Genomic DNA, 26038 nt, shown 5'->3' on the forward strand with positions numbered 1-26038 from the left:
GCCGACCCCTGTTCCTCCCGCCTCCTGCACGGATTCAGCAGGCGGGTTGATAATGTCAGAGAATTTAATCTGCGTACAGCTAAGTGCCAACCCTCGCTATTGTCTGAAGGCAAACCCCCCACTCACACATCATCCCGTCCGCCGGGGTCCACAAAGTCCTCGTCGTCCACCAGTTGTGTCGGGTAGGAAGAAAGCCGATTGCTGTCAGCTTTGGCGCTGAGAGTGATAGAATTACGGGAAGCAGATCTAATTTAATTGAGTGGGATCCCAACCTGGCGACTTGAGAGAGCATAGGAGAAGTGTGTGTTTTGAGATCAAAAAGTGTGTGTGTTTGTCTGGGACAAGGTTCAATGCATTTTGCTATCTAAGCTGTTTGCTTTAAGTCGACTGTTAACGTAAAGTCATGTCATCCGCAACCATCCCATAATCAAGTGATAGTGAGCCACATTTTGTCCTAATCATTCAGTTCGTCTGAACACAAACAAGAGATTGCACTTGTTGTTCACTGAAAAATTACAATTCTGTCACCATTTACTCAATTTTATGCTTGTATGAATTTCTTTCTTTTGTCTAACACAAAAGAGGGTATTTTAAAGAATGTGGGTAACCAAACAGTTGACAGCCATTGAAAAATACAAATGTACAAATAATGTCAATGGCCAGGTTTTTTCTTTTTTTTTTTTTTTTTTGGGACAATCTTTTGCTTCTCTCATCTTGTGCATATAGATAAACTGATATATTTCTCATTGTAAATAAATAGATGTTTACAAGTAATTATTACATTTTCAGGACAATTTATATATACACTTTCTACCATTCATAAGTTTAAAAAAGTTTTTTTTTTTTTTTTAAGAAATTAATTATTTTATTCAGCAACAATGCATTAAAATACTCAAAAAGTAATAGTGAAAACATTTATAATGTTACAAAATATTTGTTTAAATGTTCTTTTTAACTTTCTATTTATCAAAGACTCCTGAAAGTATTAGTTCCCACAAAAAGAATCAGCACAGCTTTTTTGAACATTGGTAATAAACAAAAATGTTTCTTGAGCACAAATCAGCATATTAATGATTTCTGAAGGATCATGTGACACTGAAGACTGGAGTAATGATCCCTTCATGGGAATGTTTATATATATATATATATATATATATATATATATATATATATATATATATATATACCAAATGTTTATATATATACAGGCCAAAAGTTTGGAAACATTACTATTTTTAATGTTTTTGAAAGAAGTTTCTTCTGCTCATCAAGCCTGCATTTATTTAATCAAAAATACAGAAAAAATGTAATATTGTGATATATTATTACAATTTAAAATAATTGTTTTTATATTTATTATAATTTAAATTATCATTTATTTCTGTGATGCAAAGCTGAATTTTTAGGATCATTTAGAAATCATTCTAATATGATGATTCATTATCAAAGTTGGAAACAGTTCTGCTGCTTAATATTTTTTCAGAACATGTGATACTTTTTTAGGATACTTTGATGAATAAAAAGTAAAAAAAAAAGGCTATCTTTTTAAAATATAAATATTGTGTAATAACAATATACACTACTGGTCAGTAATTTGGGGTCAGTAATTTCTTTTCTTTCTTTTTTTAAAATAAAATCAATACTTTTATTCAGCAAGGATGTGTTAAATTGATAAAATGTGATAGTAAAGAAAATATATTATTAGAATATATATTATTAGATTTTTATTTTTATTTTGAATAAATGCAGTTCTTTTTACCCTTTTATTCATCAAATATATTAGACAGCAGAACTGTTTCCAACACTCATAATAAATCAGAATATTAGAATGATTTCTAAATGATCATGTGATAGACTGGATGTTACATGTGACACTGAAGGCTGGAGTAATGATGCTGAAAATTCAGCTTTGCATCACAGGAATAAATTATTTTTTAAAAGTATATTCAAATAGAAAACTATTATTTTAAGTTGTAATAATATTTCACAATATTAATGTTTTTTTCTGTATTTTTGATTAAATAAATGCAGGCTTGATGAGCAGAAGAAACTTCTTTCAAAAACATTAAAAATAGTAGTGTTTCCAAACTTTTGGTCTGTACTGTATATATATATATATATTATATATTATATAATGTATTATTTATTTATTTTTTTACTATTTAAAAATTGAAATTATTTAAAACATTAAAAATAGTAATGTTTCCAAACTTTTGGTCTGTACTGTATATATATATATATATATTATATATTATATAATGTATTATTTTTTATTTTTTTACTATTTAAAAATTGAAATTATTTAAAACATTAAAAATAGTAATGTTTCCAAACTTTTGGTCTGTACTGTATATATATATATTATATATTATATAATTTATTTATTTATTTATTTATTTTTTTACTATTTAAAAATTGTAATTATTAAAAATAGTAATAAAATGTCACAATAATACTGTATATTTGATCAATAGACTTTAATATGGCCCCAAACTTTTAACAGTTGTGCAATTATACACTAAATATATTTTAGAAATCTAATTTTGAGATTATGCATCTATATCTTGTTGTACTAATATTACCCACAACCCTCTGGGTTTTATTTGTTATGTTTAATTATTAAATGGGTTATTATAACACCAAACCTGTTAATAAGGAGTTCTGTTTTAATGTCTGAAGTTTTTGAAGACAATAAATGGTAAGGAATGTGAGACCATGTTTTTATATGTATAGAGACACTGTGAACAAAGTTGTTTCAGAGGCAGAGCAAGCCTGACTTCAGAATTCTGTGCTCTGATAAATCATATCACAGAAAAGTTAAAAGGGTCAGTAATGATTTCACATTGACTTCAAACATTCAAGTCTCGCTTTGACAGAATGAAATGCAACGCTTACAAGAGATGGATGGAGTGAGACTGATAAACAGGTGGAATGGAAAAAGAGATCAAACTTACTTAGACTGATACGAGTGTGTATTAAAGCAGCATGGGTAAAACATACCATCAATGTGTGTGTGTGTGTATGTGTGTGTATACATACAAAGATAAGGAATCTCTCTGTCTGTTTTGTCTCACACACCGTTAACAGTCTGTCAGAGCGAGTCTCATTGCTGGGATGCTTTGAATCTATCACGTCTTAACTTAAGCGCAGTCGGGCACATTGTGTCTCTGCTGAGGGTTAAAGGGAGAGTGTACTGTTTATCAGAGAGCTGCTATTTTTAAGAGCCGTGCATTGAGTCGTATCTCAGTGAACTGTCAAGTGACGACAACCTCTCCCTCCTCTTTCCCATCCCTCTCTCTCTCTCTCTGTCCATCCATTCCCCCCCGTGTGGTAAATCACCGGCTCATCATATGTTCAGTGAAGAGTCAATACAGAATCACAGAGATGCAGGGCTGAAAAAAAGAGGTGAGCGTGTGTTAAGAGAAAGGATTAAACAGTGAAGTCAGCTGGAACAGACATACTGATGGAGGATTTTGGAGGATGGATGATGTGTGTGTGTGTGTGGACTAATAAGTCATACATCAACTACTTTGTGTATTGGGTAGATGACTTCACTGACCCCTTTCACACACACACACACACACACACACACACACACTTTTAAATGTACTAGCTCACCGTTCTAAATCTTTCAGAAATGTAGTTGTGAGTCAGATTAAACCAAACATTCATTGTAAAACATATATATATATATATATATATATATATCATATTCAAAATCATTTCTTAGAGTAGTTTTCACTGTGTTTTTAAGTTACATAAATTGTGTCAAATGTTGCACAGGAAATTACACATGCAAGAACTAAATTTATTTGTATGTACAGTATGCTTGAAGTGAGTATATAGTATGCACTGTATGAGAGATAAAAGAAAGCATAGAATTAATATTCTTTTATACTTTAAATATATAGTTTACTGTTTGAAAAAAAATCATAAAAATACAGTAGGGATCTATGAGATGCTGGATAGATGTCTAATCTACCTAATTTAGGATGATAACTGATATAGTGCTGATATGACACAAATTTCTTTCTAATTCACTTCAACACATAAAAATGTATGAATGTAATCTTGAAAATGTGGGCCTGTTTTGTGCTCAGAAGGTTCACATCTACTGTAAGCTGTGCACTTTGATTGCATTTTCTGCATTAATTGTGTAATGGAGGTCCGTGGACGTGTAGAACTCTCTGAATGTCGTACATACTAATTCTGTGTAAATCCGCAGAGGTTTCCACGCAGGCCTGCTGTTTAGCAGCATGTGACAAGGCCTTGTGTGTCATTTAGAAATAAAGATCATCTCACTGGACGTTCATATTGTTATGGATATTCATACACACACAGGCTCCCATGTGCAATCAAATGATGTGCTCGTGTCATGCGTTCTTCGGAAGTGATTGATCGCTGAAGATAATGGCTCACAAACAAACTCTCCCTCCCCCACTCGCCCGCCCACCATGAATAAGGCAACACCTCTCTCTCGCTCCTCTCCCTCTCGCTCTCGGAGCAGACAGCAGGGGGGAAGACATCTGACATTTATTCAATACCATCAGTAGCTCTGTAGTGGCACTGCTGAGAGAAGGAGGGAACATTTTTTGATCGGTGGTTACTTAAGCTAAAAGCTACATGGTGTCAGACAGAGGCAGAATTGAAAGAAATCCACGAGAGGAGATTTTTCTTCAGGAGATGTGCTGTTTTTTTCTGGGCCTTTTCCCGGACCAGTTCCTTGCGCACAGCCGCACCGAGTTTTTTAATAAAAGCTTGAAGCGGAGGAATTCTCTCAGTTAATAACGCAGAACAAAAGCAACATTGTGAGGGCCGGACAGCATGTGTATTTGTGAGTATGCGTGCGAAAGAGACCATGCCACATAGAAGGGACTCTGTGGTTCTGAGCGTTTGACCTTTCTCTGGTGGCGTTCCAGGAGTCGGCATTTTAGAAAAGCACACCTTTGTTTACTGTCATTAGCTGATATAAGGTCATCTGTTAGGGGCGGCCCCCTCGACAAACACAATTCAGAATTTATTAATCCAAAAGACAGGCCTCTAATTTTCCTAAATTACCTTAATATACTTGAGGTGGATACTGTAGGCCTGCAAACATAGCAGCGAGCAATGTTAACTTACTGTACCAACACACAAACCTTTCTTATTCTCATTTATCGTTTTTTAAACGCGACTATGAGTACGTTTAACATGAAAAAAATCACCATGAAAACAAACGCTAAAAGGAAGCATGCCATATTTCTTTATTCTTATTTTGTTTAACGGCGATTTGCAGTCTTCATGAATATTGCCACCTACTGGCCTGTTGTGCAATCATTTAGTTTTTAAATGGTATCTTTTAATAGTTAATCTTTAATCTTTAATTAGTGCTTTGGGTACTAGAAAAGCGTATTATAAATAAAATGTTTTATTATTATTATTTAATCAGGTTTTATTATTGTGAACAAGAATTCTATTGTTTGTTTGATGCTATATATATATTTTTACTATATGTTTGTTTGATGCTATATATATACATTTTACTTCTACATTTATTGTAAGGTGAGATGTATCATATTTATACTTTTGTTATAAAAATACATTATATAGAAAATGTCCTGTATATATATATACAGTATATAATCGGCTTTCTGAAATATCCTTACATGCCTCAAGCAAAGTTCCTATAAGCTACAAGCGTTAATGCCAGTCTTTGTTTTTTGTTGGCCACAGATTATTAAACACTCCATCTACTTTGAAATTCAACTAGCCAACCGGTAGGTGGTTGGAGACGGTTGTCCTAATTTCTTGGCATCTACTCGGTTGCGCTGCCTTGCATTTGGCTTGCCACAACCCGACAGCGAAACTGCTAGTTATGGTTAACAATAGACTTCGTCTGACAATCGCAATCAAGATAATAGAACACAGTGTGAGACGAGCCTGTGGGGGAAAAAACAGCCCTACCATGGCCAAAGCCCTACCCAAATTAAAAGCATTGGCCTTTAATCGGAGAAATATTGGATGGCTTTATAAGAAAGAGCGATGACTGAACATACATACCTGAAAATATCAGGTGTGACCTTGACTGTACTGAAATGCAGTTCCATAGAAAGATAATACAAGCTTTATTGACAATATCTTTGGTGTGATATCACAGAAAATAGATGAAACTTTGAAGAAGTTTCCTACTTTAGTTTGTAAAATGTATTAATAGAAATGAAAGAAGTGAAGTTACAATTAATTTTTTTGAATAGAAGTTTTAATAATAAAAAAAAATCACACGTTTATTTATATATATATATATATATATATATATATATATATATATATATATATACACTACTATATTTAAATTGTAATAATATATCACAATATTACAGTATTCATTTTATTTTTGAGCAAATAAATGCAGTTTTGGTGAGCATGAGAGACTTTAAGTCACGAAATAACATATTGAAGATATATGAATGTTTCCCTATAAACTATTCTGTAAAGGGTAAATCATTTTGCTTGTGTCTGCCACATGTACTTGTGGTCCGCTTTAGTGTACGCTAATTAGTTTAGTTATACAACACTGAGAGCAAAGTGCAGAATGAAATCAGCTGCAGTTTTCTCGACTGTGAGAATAGAGCTTTACATGTGGCAGTCTGAGACGAGACAGCTTCACACACAGTGTGTGTGTGTGTGTGTGTGTGTGTGTACGTTTGCAAGAGAAAGGATTTGAGTAGTATTGGTTGAATGCATGGACATATGGAGACTGACTCCTCTTGGGCATCAGCGGGAACCAGGAGCCCCATCATCCTCTCTGTCTGTCTCTCTCCCTCACGCTGTCTCTCTCTCTCTTGCTGTCTCTCTCTCTCTTGCTGTCTGTCTCTCTGAGCTGGCACACTGGTAGCTCCTCTCCCTGGGATACTCAAGCCTTTCAAACATGAGTAATTGATGAATTGTATGCAATATGCAAATGTGAATGCATAAATCTCCTGACTGACAGCTTAATTTATGTGAGCCTTTAAGAATGCAGGATTAGATTTTAATTAAATATCTTCAAAGGCACCCTGACTCGTACATTTTTCTCTTGCCTCAGCTGCCGTCTTTGTTGTTGTTAAAACCGTTTTTCATTATAATTTTGGAAATCTGATTTTGTTTTCCCTCCCTGTCCTCCCGCACCCCCCTCCGGCCACGGTCCAACTCTTGGCCTTTCTTTCTTCTTGGGCTAAATATTATTTTACGAACAGTTCTCTCTAAATGAGAAGATTAAAACAAAGTTTGATCCTGTGAACAAACTATTAAGCCACGCCCACTCTGCAGAAATGGTTTGATTCACCTACCTCGGAGTATCCGTGTGGCCACGCCCTCATCTTTACAGCCACATTGTCTCAGCGAGACAAGCAGGTGTCACCTGTTCATGAATATTGAATAAGGCCATTTAAAAGATGACAAGGGCACATTTACGAATCTGGGAGAGAATAAAAAGTGCTTAGTAACCCAGTTTTCGCCAGTCCCCAGCAGAGCGCGATGCTGTCGCTGGGGATTTGAGCAGAGTGATTGGTTGCGACGAGCGCACCGACAGGGTTTTCTTCTCCGGCGTGTAGAACGTGCAGTAACGTGTGAATGACTTTTCACTGCCATCTGTTCCTCCACCCCGATGGGATACGGGAATGAGAGGAAAGTGTGTGCGTGTTTGTGTGTGTGATTTGTATACTCACTGCTCTGTCTGTCGTGGCTGTAGGGAATGCACATGGGCATCATGCCTGCGAGTGGGGAAAGGGAGATGAAAAATATTCCCATATCAGGGAATTCTCAGGGTGTAAGAGGCTCCATTAAAGTCAGATTGACTAAAGAACTGGGTGGTTCACAGTGTCCCGGTTCAATATACTGACAAGTAGCCTTCAATAGACCTGCAATACAACCGGTTAATGGAGACAAGGTCAGGGCACTCTGATTAGGAGGCTTTATACTGTTTCTGCCTTTCTTATATATCCTATTTTTACGGTAAGAACCCAAGAACTTGGATATTGTCACCTCCACATTGTTGGATGCTTAGCTTAATTATGGCAGCAGAAACTAGTCTATGAAATATATAAAACTGTTAACAATTGTCGTAAAACTGCTCAATTATCTTTTTCAGGAAATACACAATACTTGTACTGCATACCATTCATGCATCATCACCAAAATACCTTTAATAAAAAAATTTATTTATATTGGTGTCTGTTCAACTGGAGAATATTTCTTTCCAGATAATCACAGTTTTCATAATCAAAAATGATAATTATACAATACTAAAGTGTAATACCCAGTTAACTGCTAATTATCAACCTTTTCTCTGCAAGGCAAGTATTTGAGTTTTGTTTAGTGCATCAATAAATCAATTAAAAAATATCATAAAAGCCATATGATGCAAATATGAACTACTATAAATCCATGCAACATTACATTTTGAAATCATTGGATGTTTCCCTTTTTTAATGTCAAATCATGGGTAAGTGCAGCACAAAATCAAGTACACAAGTGGTCCAAAATGTGCTGATCAGGTTTTGCTCTAATCCTTTGTGACCTTTATACACTAAAAGAACCCGGTTTAATGCATGTTCATAACCATATAATATCATCTTATTAGGCATAATTATTGTAAGATTATGGAATAACTGTTTGCTTTTTTTATATATGGAAATAAACTTTGGCCAATTTAATCAAATAATCCTAACAAATATACTGAAGGTGTCATATGATGCGATTTCAACTTTTCCTTACTCTTTGGAGTGTTACAAGCTCTTGGTGCATAAAGAAGATCTTCAAAGTTGCAAAGACTAAAGTCTCAAATCCAAAGAGATATTCTTTAAAAAATTAAAGAGTCATCCACGCCAACCTAAAATGTCTCATTCTAACACACCCCCACATATCTACATCACGATGTGGGAAAATTTGCATAACGCCACCAAAATGTTCACGCAAAGAAAGAAGGTGTATTCGCAAAACTGCTTTGTTTGGCCTTCCAAAAGAGAACACAACTAAAAATCTGTGGTTAAGTTGTATTTACAACCCTTTTTCAGAACAGTTCAACCTAAATATTCAGATGTGTGCAGTGCATTTTATGGAGGATGAGAACTGTTTCCTGGGAGAGTAGCCTACAATGCTTCTGTGCAAAAAGGCTGTTTCTATAAAGTTGGGCAATTCCAGCTTTGCAAGGACAGTCTGGCGCTTCTGACTCACAGTCTGTACGTACGTTTACATATTTAAAGCAGTGTAGAGTAGCACTTGTTGTTTTTCCGATCACAAATGCAAACATGGTTTTATGTTTACACGGCGCAATATGCAATGCAATGCGTAAAAAGACAGTATAATCAGTAAGTATGTACCCACTGGATGCAACAAATGGCTCTTTTGTAATGCGTTGTATTGGTTTTGTTCTGTCGTGCCAATAGTTGCCATCACAGTATGGTAAGAGGCGTAACATTTCAGTCACAAGTTTGAGGCATTCAGCCAATCACAATGCACTGGATAGCTGGCCAATCAGCATACGCCTCGCTTTTCAGAACGATGAGCTTTGTAAAAATCAACGTGTTTCAGAAAGGCAGGGCATAAAGGAGCAACAATAATGTACTTTATTTAGAAAATAATGTGTTTTTGAACCTTAAACCGCATAAACAAATTGCATTACACCAAATACACAAAATAATGTTCTTTTGAGCAATGTCATATGACCCCTTTAATTATCTAAATAGTTCAATATTAAGTATCGTTATTTCAGTGCTATATCTATGTTCGTAGTAACCATTCTAAGTCCCATATGTCCACACAATTAGAATTCCAGTACTCTTTCTGGAACATTGTGTTGAGTACATGACGGCTATACCTTTCCGAAAGCGCTCTTGGAAATGAAAGGATGGGTTTTATATAAGGGAAGCACCTGTCACAAGTGAGGAAAGAACTGCTCAGCCTCTAACAATACCCAGTCAAAGTGGAGCTAAATAAGAAAATAGCTTTAAGAGTCCCGCGGGATTCAAGTGCCTGTTCACGCACAATCGCCTGACTGCAGACTTCTAACGACTCCAGCATGTTAGCTTTTTTTCTATTTCGTACTTGGGGCACGCCTCAATTAGGAATGCTCGAAAGGAGCAAGTGAGTCAGATGCTCCAAATGAGGAAAGAAGGAACTCTTCTTGTTCTTCAACACGTATACAGTATGTCTCTCCCGTGTAGAGCTTTACAGGAAATGGTTTTCCACCTCACTTTAAGCATGACCGGAAATGTCTGCTTAAGTTTTTTTCAACATTCAACGATGTGCGATTTCAAGTTAGTAGCTGACCGTCTTCAAAGGCGGGATCTTTTGACGTCAAGCTGATTTTTCTTTCTGCACCACAGTGACCCTACAGAATCATTTGCTGCCCCACCATGCTGTTTTCTAATTTGCTTTCCTCAAAGGAAATGGAGTTGTGTTATCGGAACACTGAGGTAATTGATTGTTTTCCAACGTGGCTTTTGTCAGAATGATATAAAAATCAACTCTGAAACAAACGCGGGCCTTTGCACACAAAGGTCTTTGTGGATTATTTTTAATAACAATAAATTATAAGAATTTTCTTTCTCCCCTGTGGCCTAGTAGTTAGATGTTCATGTGGGAAACAACAGTTCGAATCCGCCCGTCATGTCTCGATCACCCTCTACATTATGTCAATAAAATCTGTAAAATGTCATGTAAAGTGAGTTTTTCAATGAAACATTTTCTCAGAGTAAAAAGTCAAACGAAACAAGGCTTAAAAGTAGTTTGTCGAACTCTCCCTGACTCAAAGATTCATTTTATCCGCACTAGAGAGGAATTGTGGTCTGGCAAACTGTGCTGACGTTTTTGTTTTTTACAGTACGGTAAACTCGACTGCTCATTGACTGCTCTCCACTTACAGGCACTACAATGGCTAAAGTGAGTCATGTTGATTGCCTCTCTTTTCCACCATGCTATCTTGAGGCAGGAAAGGGAGGAAGGTCAGTACGGTGTCTTATGGACAAAACTGGACGCTGAAGGGGTCGTTTTAAGCTTACCATTGATCCTTTCGGCTTCTAGTAAATTTTCTGTTCATTGGAATTGTTTGACTGCAGTATAGCCTTAAACGTAATTACTTGAAAATATACATAAGTGCACTACTGAGGTCTTAGAGAATGAAGATCTGAGAGTGATGGAAGTACAATGTAGGCCAGGGGCTGAAATGTAATACATACACTGTACATACATTGTACTGTGTATATATATATATATATATATATATATATATATACACGGTACAGACCAAAAGTTTGGACACACCTTCTCATTCAAAGAGTTTTCTTTATTTTCATGACTATGAAAATTGTAGAGTCACACTGAAGGCATCAAAACAATAAATTAACACATGTGGAATTATATATGGAATTATATACATAACAAAAAAAACTGTGAAACAACTGAAAATATGTCATATTCTAGGTTCTTCAACTTGCCACCTTTTGCTTTGATTACTGCTTTGCACACTCTTGGCATTCTCTTGATGAGCTTCAAGAGGTAGTCACCTGAAATGGTCTTCCAACAGTCTTGAAGGAGTTCCCCGAGAGATGCTTAGCACTTGTTGGACCTTTTGCCTTCAGTCTGCGGTCCAGCTCACCCCTAAACCATCTCGATTGGGTTCAGGTCCGGTGACTGTGGAGGCCAGGTCATCTGGCGCAGCACCCCATCACTCTCCTTCTTGCTCAAATAGCCCTTACACAGCCTGGAGGTGTGTTTGGGGTCATTGTCCTGTTGAAAAATAAATGATGGTCCAACTAAATGCAAACCGGATGGAATAGCATGCCACTGCAAAATGCTGTGATAGCCATGCTGGTTCAGTATGCCTTTAATTTTGAATAAATCCCCAACAATGTCACCAGCAAAGCACCCCCACACCATCACACCTCCTCCATGCTTCTCGGTGGGAACCAGGCATGTAGAGTCCATCCATTCACCTTTTCTGCGTCGCACAAAGACACGGTGGTTGGAACCAAAGATATCAAATTTGGACTCATCAGACCAAAGCACAGATTTCCACTGGTCTAATGTCCATTCCTTGTGTTCTTTAGCCCAAACAAGTCTCTTCTGCTTGTTGCCTTTCTTTAGCAGTGGTTTCCTAGCAGATATTCTACCATGAAGGCCTGATTCACACAGTCTCCTCTTAACAGTTGTTCTAGAGATGTGTCTGCTGCTAGAACTCCGTGTGCCATTGACCTGGTCTCTAATCTGAGCTGCTGTTAACCTGCGATTTCTGAGGCTGGTGACTCGGATGAACTTATCTTCCGCAGCAGAGGTGACTCTTGGTCTTCCTTTCCTGGGGCGGTCTGCATGTGAGCCAGTTTCAAGTTTTCACTTTCAAAGTTTTCCCAATTTTTCGGACTGACTGACCTTCATTTCTTAAAGTAATGATGGCCACTCGTTTTCCTGTACTTAGCTGCTTTTTTCTTGCCATAATACAATTTCTAACAGTCTATTCAGTAGGACTATCAGCTGTGTATCCACCTGACTTCTGCACAACACAACTGATGGTCCCAACCCCATTTATAAGGCAAGAAATCACACTTATTAAACCTGACAGGGCACACCTGTGAAGTGAAAACCATTTCAGGTGACTACCTCTTGAAGCTCATCAAGAGAATGCCAAGAGTGTGCAAAGCAGTAATCAAAGCAAAAGGTGGCTACTTACCTAGAATATGACATATTTTCAGTTGTTTCACACTTTTTTTTGTTATGTATATAATTCCATATATAATTCCACATGTGTTAATTCATAGTTTTGATGCCTTCAGTGTGACTCTACAATTTTCATAGTCATTAAAATAAAGAAAACTCTTTTAATGAGAAGGTGTGTCCAAACTTTTGGCCTGTACTGTATATATATATATATATATATATATACATATTGTTTTAAAGAATTAAACTAAAATAAATTAAATAATAGTTTTATATAATGATAACTTTTTTATTTATGTATATGCATTTATGTTATCATAGCATTAAAGATTGTTAAAATATTATGTGGAAAATTACTTTTACGGTTAAATTTAAATAAATAATTATTATTAATTCATATATATATCTGTATAGAATGCTTTCATGTAATTGGGACTTTTTATTGGATTCAATTCATCCTTTTTTTCTCGCAATTTCAGAAAAAAAAATCTGAATTGTAAAATATAAACTCAAAAATTCAGATTACAAATTTGAGAAATAATTGAATAATAATTTTCTTGCAATTCTGCAACTGCGAGATGCAATTGTTAGAAAAAAAGTCAGAATTGTAATTTAAAAATTCTGAGATATATCTGTTTATTTTTTTATTTTATTTTTTTAATTATATGACAGAAACAGCCTTCTATGGCACTCTCCCAAAGTAACACTTAATTTTTTTTCAGAAATTTTCCCCGTATTTTTTAATGTTATGAACAAATGACATCACATTTTTTATGTTCATGGTAACAATAATGTAAGTACATTAATGTAAGTTGTAGAGCCCGACCGATATGGATTTTTGGGGGCCGATGCCGATGCCGATATTAACTCGAAAAGAGCCGATTTATAAGCCGATATTTTGATTTTAAAAATAATCTGGATATTAGACCCATTTCCTATAAACTGCATTTACACAACATTCAATAGCAAAATATCTGCCTGTTCTATGTATGTGGGCTGTATAAACCATTTTCCAGAATGGACTATATTAAAAAAAAAAGCCTTAGATTACAGTCTCAATGACTAAACAATTGCTCATCAAAAGTATATATTTTTTAATGATCAAAAAACAGTCTGGTTTTAAACATTTAACACTTTTACTTTCTTCCAGTTGAAGCTGGTTTTAACAGTCTGTGTGTTTACTGTAAATAAATTATAATACTAAAGTTAAAGTATTTGCAGAAGTAGTCCCACACTTTGCTGCTACAGCATTCACCCTTTTCAGCCATCTGTAGGCAGAAAGAGAGACGGAGAAAGAATAAGCATGTGTATTAATAATATCACCATGTATCATTACTCATGTCATCATTAGAATTATAATAATAATAAACTGGGATCTCCTACATAGGCAAAAATTAGAAATATATATATATTTTTTTATTTTTCAAGCAATAGGTATGACCTATTACCTACTTATATTTAACAATATTATTTCAACATTTTCCTGTTATGTCTGTAAAGCTGCTTTGAAACAATATGTAAAAAAAAAAAAGCGCTTGTTCAGCTCACATTTATTTACATGTCCCCTCTGGTTTAATCATTTCTGCCGCACCTACTGTAGTTACTGTAACTACACTATATTTGCTCTCACAGACACATTCACAACAGACCCGTATATCTTCTCCTCTTCTCTTTGTGCAGTCTGAATCAAAACATCGTCTTGCCTACTATTACCGGAAGATTACGGAATCAATTCGAAGTTGAATGGTTAACGTTAGTGTCATGAACACACCGCTGTCAATTTTGAGAAGAACCACCTTCAAACAAGTTAATAGCAAGCATTTAAGGGGCCTGCTAAAAAGGAAGCTATTAGCGTTAGAGTAACGTAACCAGCCTGAATTAATTCACCAAATTGTTCTCTGGACCTGAGGGTAGCCTCTTCTTCCTTGCTTCTCTCTTAATTCTCATCAGCAGGACTAGCGCTATCGCTCGCTTCTTACAACGGGACAGATACATGTTTGCTGGTGACCGAAAGGAGGAGGAACAGACTATGAAAGAGCTCCCGCTAAACGTTTTTAAAACTCCGCCTACGCCATAGCGCAGCGCAAATCGCGTTGTATCTGAAGGGCAACGCTGAACCCAGCGGCAAGCGCCGTGCATACCGCGTACTGTGTGAAAGGCCCAATTACGCGGTCATTATGTGGGAAACACACCGCAATAGAATAAGAATAAGTTAAATGCTAACGTTATAGTTTGACCTCCTATTAACGTTCGCGCTCTTCCATTGATAAACATGGTATTAGCTTTGTGGCTAATCTAATATAGCAATGCATTAGCCGCTGTAAGTGATGTTACAGAATATTTAGAAGTAATAATGATAGGACCGTTAGCACGACTGCCACACAGTTTTTATATACAGGGTATGAACTAAATCTACAATCATTTCACATGACGAACGACAGACTCACCGTCAAAACAGTTGATCGCTTTCTTCTGTAGTGGACTTCTGGCGCTGTTGTTAATTTGGAGCTGCAGAGCTCCCTCTGGTGGGCACACTATGCAACACTCATAACATGAGTGAAGCATGAGACTCTGTTTCTCATGTTTCATCGGCCGTTATAAATGCCGATGCCGATTTAAATGCAATTAGCTTATATCGGCCGATAATATCGGCCGGCCGATATATCGGTCGGGCTCTAGTAAGTTGGTATTGATATTTCATTTGTTCTCCACAATCAGTAGCAAACTTGCATTCAGGTTGGGCTTGAAAATACATCACATTATGGATATAAACTGGTTGCAAATGCTGCTTTGTGTTGACTTCAGTTGTCTACTTCGGCTGTGTGTGCATGCATTGTATGCTGCCATGAATTACTTGTGAGACTTCTATGTAATACTCTCTGAAACTGCAGTGTAATACTATTAAGAACAATTTGCCCATTGTGGCATTCTTCCTGTTTGCTTTACTACGATCTGTTTAGAGGTGATTCTTCTCTGGTTTGTGTTTGTTAACACTGCAGTATTAATAGAACGGCAAAAAACACTTGCTGCTTGATGTACTTGGACAAGATCCAATGATATGCAGCAGTAGAATTAGCATTTTGCTTCTCTGGCTTATTTTGCTCTGCCAGCACCCTTGCACAGGGTTCGAACTGTCATGTTCCTGTCTCTTTGATAGGCCGTCTCACAATGAAGTGCGGGAGATAAGTGTGCGTGATCGTGTTTTTTTGTTGAATAATTTGTCTGGCGTGTTGTACGTTAGCAGAACGGGATTCTAAAGCAGTGCTTGTTCATGTATCTATCATCATAGGGGATGATGGGTAACCTTATGTATGTTTGTTTGATGTGTGTGTAAAATAGAAACTTGCTTATGCTCTGAAACAGTTTACCTTTTCATTGGTCTGTCAGAAGAGACTCAAATTTCCATAAAACCACATTTGTAGCATTTACTGTAATGTTGGTGATTAAGAAAAGCGGAAAGAAGATATGTGCCAATTTCTTAGAAATGTACTCTTTTTATTCTTGTTGGTCTCATACAGGTAAAAATAAAAACAAATTAATTCAATTCAATTTAAATACTTTAAAAATGAAGATGAGATGACTCTAGAAAATAATCTATTGAAAAGTAATAACATATTTGTCTTGCACCTTGAAAACGTGTGTACGTATCTTAATCAAAAAATAAAAAAAGTTTTCAGGGCAAAAGTTTTGTTTTGTTTGGTTATGCAAATAGCATGCATTTCTGTTAATAAAAGTTATTAGGTTTTTAGGGAGACACACCACATGGAATTTTACAACCAGATCTAACCTTTCCTTCTCATGAAAAAATGTCAAATGATTATATTAGTTGTACCACAACCTTACAAAAACAACAAACAAACAAACAAAAAAAAATACTTCTTGACTTTTCTTGTCAAGAATTTCCTTTGAGGCTTTTTTCTTCTTTATCAAAAAAAAGAAAAAAAAAGAAAAAAGATTGTATTGTGAGTGATGTATCATACCGTGTCATCATGTGTATTCTGCATTGCCTTTCTAATTATAATTTCTTTTATGAATGAGAGTCATGTCATTGACCTGTATTTGGTGTTCACCAATCAAAACATATCTCTCAATCATGTGACCTACTGTACATGATCAAGTAAAAATGTAGATGTGAATGTATTTCATGACATATTAAACCCCTGTTGTCTGTTTTTTCTGTGCAGTTCTCGGCCCGGACGTCCTCCCAAGCGTTCTCTCGGTGTGGCGATGCAGGACAGCTCTCGTCTGCTTCCTCACAGCGTTCACGGGCTGCTCTCTCCCAGCCTGCTCTCCCCGACAGGTAAGACCTAAAAAGACCAGCCTCACCTGTCAATGAACGCCACGCTCTCAGACGGCCGCCAGTGTGTAAATCCACGTATATCAACATTTTGTCTCATTTCTGCTTGATTTTTCTTTCTTCTCTGAAATCTGGATTTTTCTTTATCAGTGCTGTCCCATCTCTCTCGCTCTCCCACTCTCAGCTCGTATTGATTCCCCCCCTCTGTCCTTCACTGGCCACCACTGCGCCTCAAACAGAGGTTAAACTATTGGATTTCTGTTGCCTCTTTGCTTTTTTCCTGTGTATGCATTTGCTTTCTCTCTTTCTCTCTCGTCATCCCTCTTTCATCTTTGCTTCCTTGAGAATACAATCTGTTTCAGAGGAGTTGTTTGATGGCTTTTAGACCAAATCCCTAACCACTGGACATTACGCGCGTGTTTGTTTGTGTGTTTATATTTATGAGTAAACCGCATGTGTCTTTTTGCGTCGTGCTCGGAGATGTTAACGTCATGTCCGCTTTCCTCTCCTCTTTTTGCCTTTTAGCTTTAGTTCTCTAAATTGCTGATGGTAGTGGCAATTTAGCTCTCACAATGGCCAGCGTGTGTATCGATCTGCGCAGCGCGGAGTAGCCCCGCTGATTGATTTTAGATGACTCTGTTGTTCTTTCTGCCGGCCACTCCGGGGGTGGGGGGTGGGGGGGGGTTGAGCTCTTTAAAATGTGCGTCCACATTTCTCTCAATCCCTCTGCTCATCTCGCCGTCCCCAACGCCAACAAATGTCTGACTCTGTAGGATGTGAGCATGAATTTCTGTGTGAATCATTCATAAAACCATTCTTACCTAACATGAAAAATAATACAACTCTTTTTTGTTGTTGTTATACAGGTCATTTATTTTTATTTTTTAATACTTTTTTTTAAGTGTTTTTAATTTAAGTTTGAATTTAGGTGGATTTACTGGGACATTTTTATAATAATATTTTTTTTTTTTTTAAGTATCTGTCTCTTATGCTTACCAAGGCTGCACATATTTGATTAAAATATCCAATAAAATAAGTAATATTGTGAAATATTATTACAATTTAACATTCTTGTTTTCAGTCTGAATATATTTTAAAATGCAATTTGTTCCTGTAATCAAAGCTGGACCCTCAGCATCATTACTCCAGTCTTCAGTGTCACATGATCGTCAGAAATAACTTTTTTTTTAAAGAAATAATTGGTTACATTATAAATGACTTTGATTGCTAAATAAAATTCATAATATATATATATATATATATATATATATATATATATATATATATATATATATAATATATATTATTAGAAGTCACAATTTCCACAAAACATTATAAAATAATACAAATGTTTCTTGTGCATATTAGAATGAATTTGCTGAAAATTCTATATTTCATCACAGGAATAAATTACATTGATCAAATAGATGCAGCCTTATGAATATAATATAATACTATATTACTATATATACTATATAATAGAATATAATAGACTACTTTTAAAAACAACAACAACAACAACTGAGTCGTGACCGATAGTGTAACTTTAAAGTATGTATTTCTTCTAGATGTTAGTAACTGGTATCATTTATCCTTTCAAACATTCTAAATGAACTAAAGTGTTAGTTTTGGACTCTGTTCGGTTGGGTTTTTCTGCTGTGATTCCATGCAGCACTAAAAGAAATGCCATCCACATGTATGTCAGGATGCCTCCGTCTATTCTCCCTGACAGCGTTATCAACATATTGTGAAACCTGAGGAGCTGAACTTACTCTGAATGTTTCAAGCGAACAAACACTCCTTTCCACTGGCATGTCTCCAGTTACTTGCATGTATTCCAGTAAGAATAGACAGCGCTCTTTAAAGTGATAAAGTCAAGCTGCTTCATCTAAAATGTAAATCATCTACACTTTTACAGAATCTCTCACCGAGATAGATACAGTTTTCATGGTAATATAATGCCGGAAAATATTAACTCGTAATGGGCCACAATTATCAAAGATGACTAAATTTGTGATCTTTCATAGCAAATTACTGGATTTGTGACTTTTTAATGAGGTAAAAATGAATTTAATTAGTATTGGTTGTAATATTAATCTATTATGAATTCTAATTACAGTTGTCCTTATTGTAGTCTGTAATTATAAAAGTGTGTATTTATAATGAATTCATGTTTTAATAAAATGAAATAACTATATATATATATATATATATATATATATATATATATATATATATATAGATCTGACTAATGTCACATTCTAGCAGCATTACTAACACATCAGGAGATTCTGATCAGACTTGTCATGTAATTATTAGCGGCAATTTGTGCTGTTATTTCCTGCTATTGCCATAATTAGGCAGAACAAAGTGGTGCTTGGCTGCTTCGGCGCTCAGTGGAGGATATCAGTGCTCATCCTCACCCTCAGAAAGAGAGAAAAAAGTGTTCTCTGGAGAAATGAAGTGTTTTTCCCTGTGTTTGCAGTCAGGACCGAGTGTCTGAATGCAGCAGGGGGTGCTGGGAAACCAGGTGTTGTTGTGGGGTTTGTTTTTGCGTCTGGTTTCCTGGATTGCTGTTGACAGAAACATTATCAGCCTGTGGCACTTGAGCGGAGGAGAGAGAGACATTAGAATATTGTTTGTGCTTTGGGCATGATACCTGAAACTGTGCGGCTTATTGAGAAGAGGTTTGCTGTTACTGGTGGACAATAAAAAACGTCAAAATCTTTTAAGGAGGGACCCTTGAAGAATCGACCCAGGCCATATCTAGAGAACAGAATAACTTTTTGCTAGTTCAGTACGAGTTAAGATCAATTCATTTCAACCTTTGTATAAAGAGCAAGGTTGCGGTGAAGCACTTCAGTGGAAGTAAATGGGGTTAGATTTGAAGGATTTAAAAGCAGAAATGCAAAGCTTACAATTTCATAAAAGCACACTCATTCTTCTATTAAAAGTTGTGTATTATTTGAGCTGTAAAGTTGTTATCATCACTTTTTTTGTCACTTTTGATCCCTTGTATTGTCATGGCAATGAATTTGCAAGACTGAATATAAATTCACTGAGAAATTGTTAGTGAGTGACTTTATCATGCTAAAATCATGTATACTGTTAATGTCTTGAGGCTATTTTATGGAAACAGTGAGTATTTTAGCATTTACAGACTGGCCCCATTCACTTCCACTGTAAACGCATCACATTGTTTTTTTGTTTGTTTGTATTTTAGAGAGACAGTCTGAAAATGATTTTTGGTTATCAACAATATCGACAAGTGCTGTCGACTGCTTGACTTGTATTGAACTGAAATATTCCTTTTAAAGCTGTGCTCTTTTGTTTTGAGCCGATAAGCCACAACCTAGCAATGCCATGGCAACCAAAAAATGTGAAAATAAAAAAATCGAATACTCTTCATGTAGTTGACCGAATGCAGGGTTATTTGACTTTCACAGACTTCTCAACTCGCTGCCTGTTCGGGGTTCGAGTCTGAGCCCACCACTGATAACAGATAACTGACGGACGGCACTGATACAAAAATGTCAGTGAAAGGACACTTGAACACTCTCTCAAACTCCCACATTCCCACACACACACGTCCCCGGCCTTCCATCTCATACATACACACTTGTAGAAGGCGACACAAACCTGTCTACACACACACACACACACACACACACTGTCTCTCTCTTTCTCTGTGGGTGAAAACAATTGCAGGCCTAGCTGGTGACTTTGATGAATGACATGTCCCTTTAGGGAGCAGTTTCTCCATCTGTTTATCCCCCCTTCTGTTGCCCCCCTCCCTAAACTCACTCATACACACACACACACACACATGTGCAGAAACACACAGCACACTCAATGCAGGAGTATTTAAGACTGCCGCTGGCTCCGTCATGCACCTGTAAGCACTCTCGCACGCACAAGACATCTTCTTTTTCAAGCACCTAGAGTCTCGTTGTTTTATGTTGTTTCTGTTAGAATTTTTGGGTTAGTCAGAGATTTTTTTTATATATATATATAAAACTGGTGGGTTGCTTTAAAAAGTAGTCGTCTGGTCAGACTTAAGGTCAATATGAATTAGCAGTTCGCTACCCATGCTACTTCTGTAATGTCATGTTTCTAAACAAAGATATGATGGCATAACTTGATTTTATCAATCGAGAATTGTATTGAAGCTGAAAAATGGTGGTTATATGTTTTATGGTGCAAACTACTAATTGGTAAGCTAATTCAAGCACTGCCACTCAAAATATTCTACATAAACCAGTCAAGTTTTACACTGTGGTCTCTTTCCTTGTCTCTATTAGAGCTGGTCTCTTGCATTGCACTCTGACTGGAGGGGTTAACTGTGTGTGTGTAGGAACAGAGCTAGGATAAATAAAACATGGAGATCTGTTTAGTGACATATGGGCCAGTGCATCCCATCTCCTGCATCCTAATGAACGCTAAGCCTTTCAAACCGTGTGAGACCAAAGCTTTGTGCTGCCAGGAATATAGATATCAGCAGGAACCAGTGAGCCTTTACGTTTGGCTAAACCTGTGATTCACGGGAACGATGAACTTAACTTTGCACTTTAGTTAGGTTTGTAAAATGTCGTTAAGGAGTCATGTGTTAACACGCACATCTTGAGGTGGCACAGTCGTGTGGATTTAACATATGGCAGTCAACTGACAAGTCAGCTAAAAAAAAAATCCACAGTTGAACACAAATTAAGCTCGTAATTTGCAAATCGTTTTTTGGTATCATAGAGAGAGAGAGAGAGAGAGAGAAACCTCTCACAGTCTCAATGTCATCAGCACATCTGTGACTTTTTGACATCTTTTTTTGATCTCTGACACAGGTGACATCTGTACAGTCTCGGCAGATTTTTTTTAACCCTTTTAATCCCCCGGGTTACATGTGTGACCAAAATTCTAAGTTTGAAAGGTACAGAAGTAGTTGTTGATGTAAGTTGTTAACTGTAAGTGAAAGTGTAGACTCTATTAATCATACTGTATATCACAGCTTAATATGCAGAGACACCAAGAAGTTAAATTTACCAGAAATTCACTGTAATCCAGTAATATGGTTTCAGACCTTACGGGAGATATGGTAGTGACTGTATATTTTACATTTCATAACTGTATAAATAAAAGCAAATGCATCAATATACTTTGAACAGCTGAACATTTTTTTTTCTGGATTCAAATACACTGATAACTAGCATAATAATGCAGGTAGCACAAAAGTACATTATTATTTTACATTGATTATTGCATTAGTATTGTTAGTATAATATAGATTTTCCACTGTGGACTATAAGGTAATGCACACTTTTGTACTTCAAATCAAATAAAATTGCCTACAATTAGATTTATTTTTCACAGTATACGGTGAGGTAATGTCGTTTTTTTTGTATATTTTTTTTTAATAAAATCTAAAACTGTAGTTTAACTGTAATTGAAAACTAGTAATGTTGATTTGCACCTCATTCACACTCTCTCTTATAACTCATTTCTCCATAGTCCTTCTGTAACACACACACACACACACACACACACACACACGTTTGTTTTTGTGAAAAGTGTGTTCATCCCATAGGTGTAATGGTTATTATACTGTAGAAACTGTATATTCTATGGCCCTACACCAACCCTAACCCTCACAGGAAACTTTGTGCATTTTTACTTTCTCAAAAAAACTAATTCTGTATGATTTATAAACGTTTTGAAAAATGGGGACATGGGTTATTTCCTCATAAGTCACCCTCTCCTTGTAATACCTGTGTCATACCCATGACATTATACAGAGTTGTGTCCTGATATGTCACAAAAACAAGAGCACACACACACACACACATATACACACACACACACACACACACACACACACACACACACACACACACACACACACACACACACACAAACAGATCCCCATCTGCCCCCAGGAGCATAGATGGGTGGCCTCCAATCCCTATTTAATGAACGCTATGCTTTTTTTATTTTTGGATCACAGAGTGATCCTCCCGTCTTCAAACACACTAGCAGGAGACGTCTCAATAGCTCCTCATTATTACAGGCAGAGAAGAACGCACAGGCTCAGGGACTGAGAGAGTTAGAGGACAGGAGAAGATCTTCAAGTGTTTTTTCCACTGCTCTTCTGATAATGACAAGGCTGGCCGCTCTCCGATGGCTTCCCAGAACTTCTCCCGCACTTCCTGCATTGATCTACTGAAGCCAGTGGACGGGAAAGGATGAGATTTGTTTTCATGCTTATATGTCTTTCTCTTCACTTAACACTATACCCATTTCTTCCAAAGATGAAGAAGGCTGAAATATTACCTGGTATCAAGCCAGGTAATAAGCACTAATAAAAAATAAAAAAATAAAAAGTTACATTTGCATTGGAACTATTTAGAACTATTGGAACTAATCTATTTAGTTTTCTTGACAAAAATGACTATGGAAATAGCAATTACAACACTACAACTATAATAAAACCTTGTAGAATGTAGAGTTTGTAGTAAAGTGTTGAATTTGTAGTATTTGTAAAGTATCCACAGATTTCTTTGTAAATCTGTCATTGGTTTACCTCTACAATCATAGTGTAACTTGTGTTTTTGCACTGAAACCCCAGACCTTAACTGAAGTTTACTACAGGGACAAGAGCTGAACTCTGGTATTTTATTTGTAAAATCACAGTAACTTCAAGTAAAACATTTTAATGGAAATTGAGTAGTTTTACTATAGGAACAATAGTTCAACTGTGTTACTGGCTAAAGTGAAATCCTCCTTTGTGAAAGTTTTGTTACAATAACTATTGTAACCATTGATCCACAATGTCCATGGATCCATATGTGTACTCCAAAATTTCTACAGAGTATTTTAGATTTAGTAACTTAGTAATTAGTTGAACACTATGTTTTAAAAAAGAGAGATTAAACCAAATGAACTACAGGAAATATTTTGGCAGAAAATGTGCTTCAAGGGTGGATTAGCTATTAAACACATCAGCGAACGTCATCCTCTTTAAAGTTTTGCATACACGGATGTCTTTATTGAAGAATTAATAGCTATTGAGATGTCCACCTACAGAACTCAAGCGATATGATACTAATCTGTCTGTCTGTCAGCCGCTGGCCTCCTTATCACTGCACCGCTCGGCAGTGTTAATTCTATAATTAGCCTCTTAATTAGCAAAGGGGACTTGATTGACAGTTTGGAGCCAATGACTCGTTTGAGCGTGTGTGTGTTGTTTGAGTGTGCTAGCGCCCGCTGGCGACACATTAAGTCCCACCTTAAGATCAATCCTACACTCGAATGCCAAAACCTCTTATATTAGCAGAAGTCAATCTGTGTGTGTTAGAGACTACAAAAGTGGGATTAGTTCTGGGCTATGATACACATTTGTTAATCCCAAATAAATGATGTCGTCTTTTATAAAGCCTTGGAATGACACATTTCAGTCAGATGCCTCAAATATTGTACAAGTAGAATCCTTGTTCATACCGGTGTTTTCAGAAAACTCCTTTGCAAAAAAGCAATTTTTTGATAATTGTAGTAATTACTAATTTCTGAAATGGGACTGAATGACAGGTCATAGTTTAGGATACCAAAGTTCCATATACTGTGTGTGTGTGTTTATATACATTTTGGAAATAATTTTTGGTAAATGTATTAGTTTTTTCCAAGGCTGCATTTATTTAAAGGATACAGTAAAAGCTATAACATTGAGAAATATTATTACAATTTAAAGCTGAATTTTCACCATCTTTACTCCAGTCTGCAGTGTCTCATTCTATTAAACCACATTTGCTGCTCAATAAACATTACTGATTATTATCAGTGTTGAAAATGTTGATGTTAATATTTGTTTTATATTTTTGTGGAAACTGTGATATATAATTGAAAATTTGGGGACAAGTAAGATTTTTTAAAGAAATTAATAGTCTTATTCTGCAAAGAAACATTGATCAAAAATTACGTTAAGACATTTATAAAGTAAAAAAAAAAAAAATTATATTTCAAATAAATGCTTTTCTTCGAATGTTCTACTCATCAAAGAATCCTGAGAAGAATATCATGTTTTCCACAAAATATTAAAGCAGAAGAAACACAACATAGATAATAATAAAAAAAACATTATTAATAATTAAGCATCAATATTCATTTAAAATAATTGAGCATCAAATCAGTATGTTAGATTTTGAATATGTATATTAAAATTCTGAGGGATAATGTAATACAGAAGACATGAGTATTGATACTGTCAATTCAGTTTTGCCATCATAGCAATAAATCTTATTTTTTAAAAAGTTTAAGATAGTAATTTTTTAAACATAGAAATTGTTCAGATATTTAATAATATTACAGTTTTTGATTCTTGGTGAGTATAAGAGACTTTTTTCAAATGGTGTGTGTGTGTGTGTGTGTGTTTGTATATAATATAAAATAATATAATATAATATAATATAATATAATATAATATAATATAATATAATATAATATAATATAATATAATATAATATAATATAATATAATATAATATAATATAAGTCAACGTTATTATTGTTAGTTTTTCTTCATGCGTTAAGAGGTTGTATGAATAATCTGTCCATGTTAATTACCCATCAGGGAACCTGCAGCTAAATGAGCTCGTGCTTACCAGAAATAGTTACTGTTCTCCATGTGAAGGGCATCATCACACACACACGCTCTGGACACCTAATGAAGAATTTCAATACAAACACACACAGATACACACACACACACACACACACACACACACACACACACACACACACACACACTCAAACAAAAAGGGCCAGAAAACAAAGAGTCTCAGCATCCCACAGCGAGCTTGATTAATTTTGACAGTGCAGTATGTAAATGCCTGTTTTAGTGCTTACGCTGCTAGTTAGCAGGTATCGGCCATGCTGACACCCCTTCCCCTTAAAAAAAAAAAAGAGAGAACGTCAATATCACATCGATAAAGTCATGCAAATTTTTACATGCCGTCCTCGAGTTTGCCCTCTTCTGCACATTTTTTTAAACTTAACATCAAAGTTCAAGATCTGACTCTATGTTAATCTACTG

The 26038-nt window shown here is 35.8% G+C and overlaps 1 protein-coding gene across 1 annotated transcript in view; it reads left to right on the forward strand.

Moving 5' to 3' along the window:
• Window positions 1-26038, forward strand: part of LOC132130859 (dachshund homolog 2-like) — a 130222-nt gene that overhangs the window by 33549 nt on the left and 70635 nt on the right. The window contains exon 2 of the mRNA XM_059542699.1: window positions 16854-16969. Within this exon, the coding sequence (XP_059398682.1) occupies window positions 16854-16969 (116 nt within the window). The remainder of the gene's footprint in view (window positions 1-16853; window positions 16970-26038) is intronic.

The sequence above is a fragment of the Carassius carassius genome, chromosome 47, assembly GCF_963082965.1.
Source record: "Carassius carassius chromosome 47, fCarCar2.1, whole genome shotgun sequence".
NCBI lineage: Eukaryota > Metazoa > Chordata > Actinopteri > Cypriniformes > Cyprinidae > Carassius > Carassius carassius.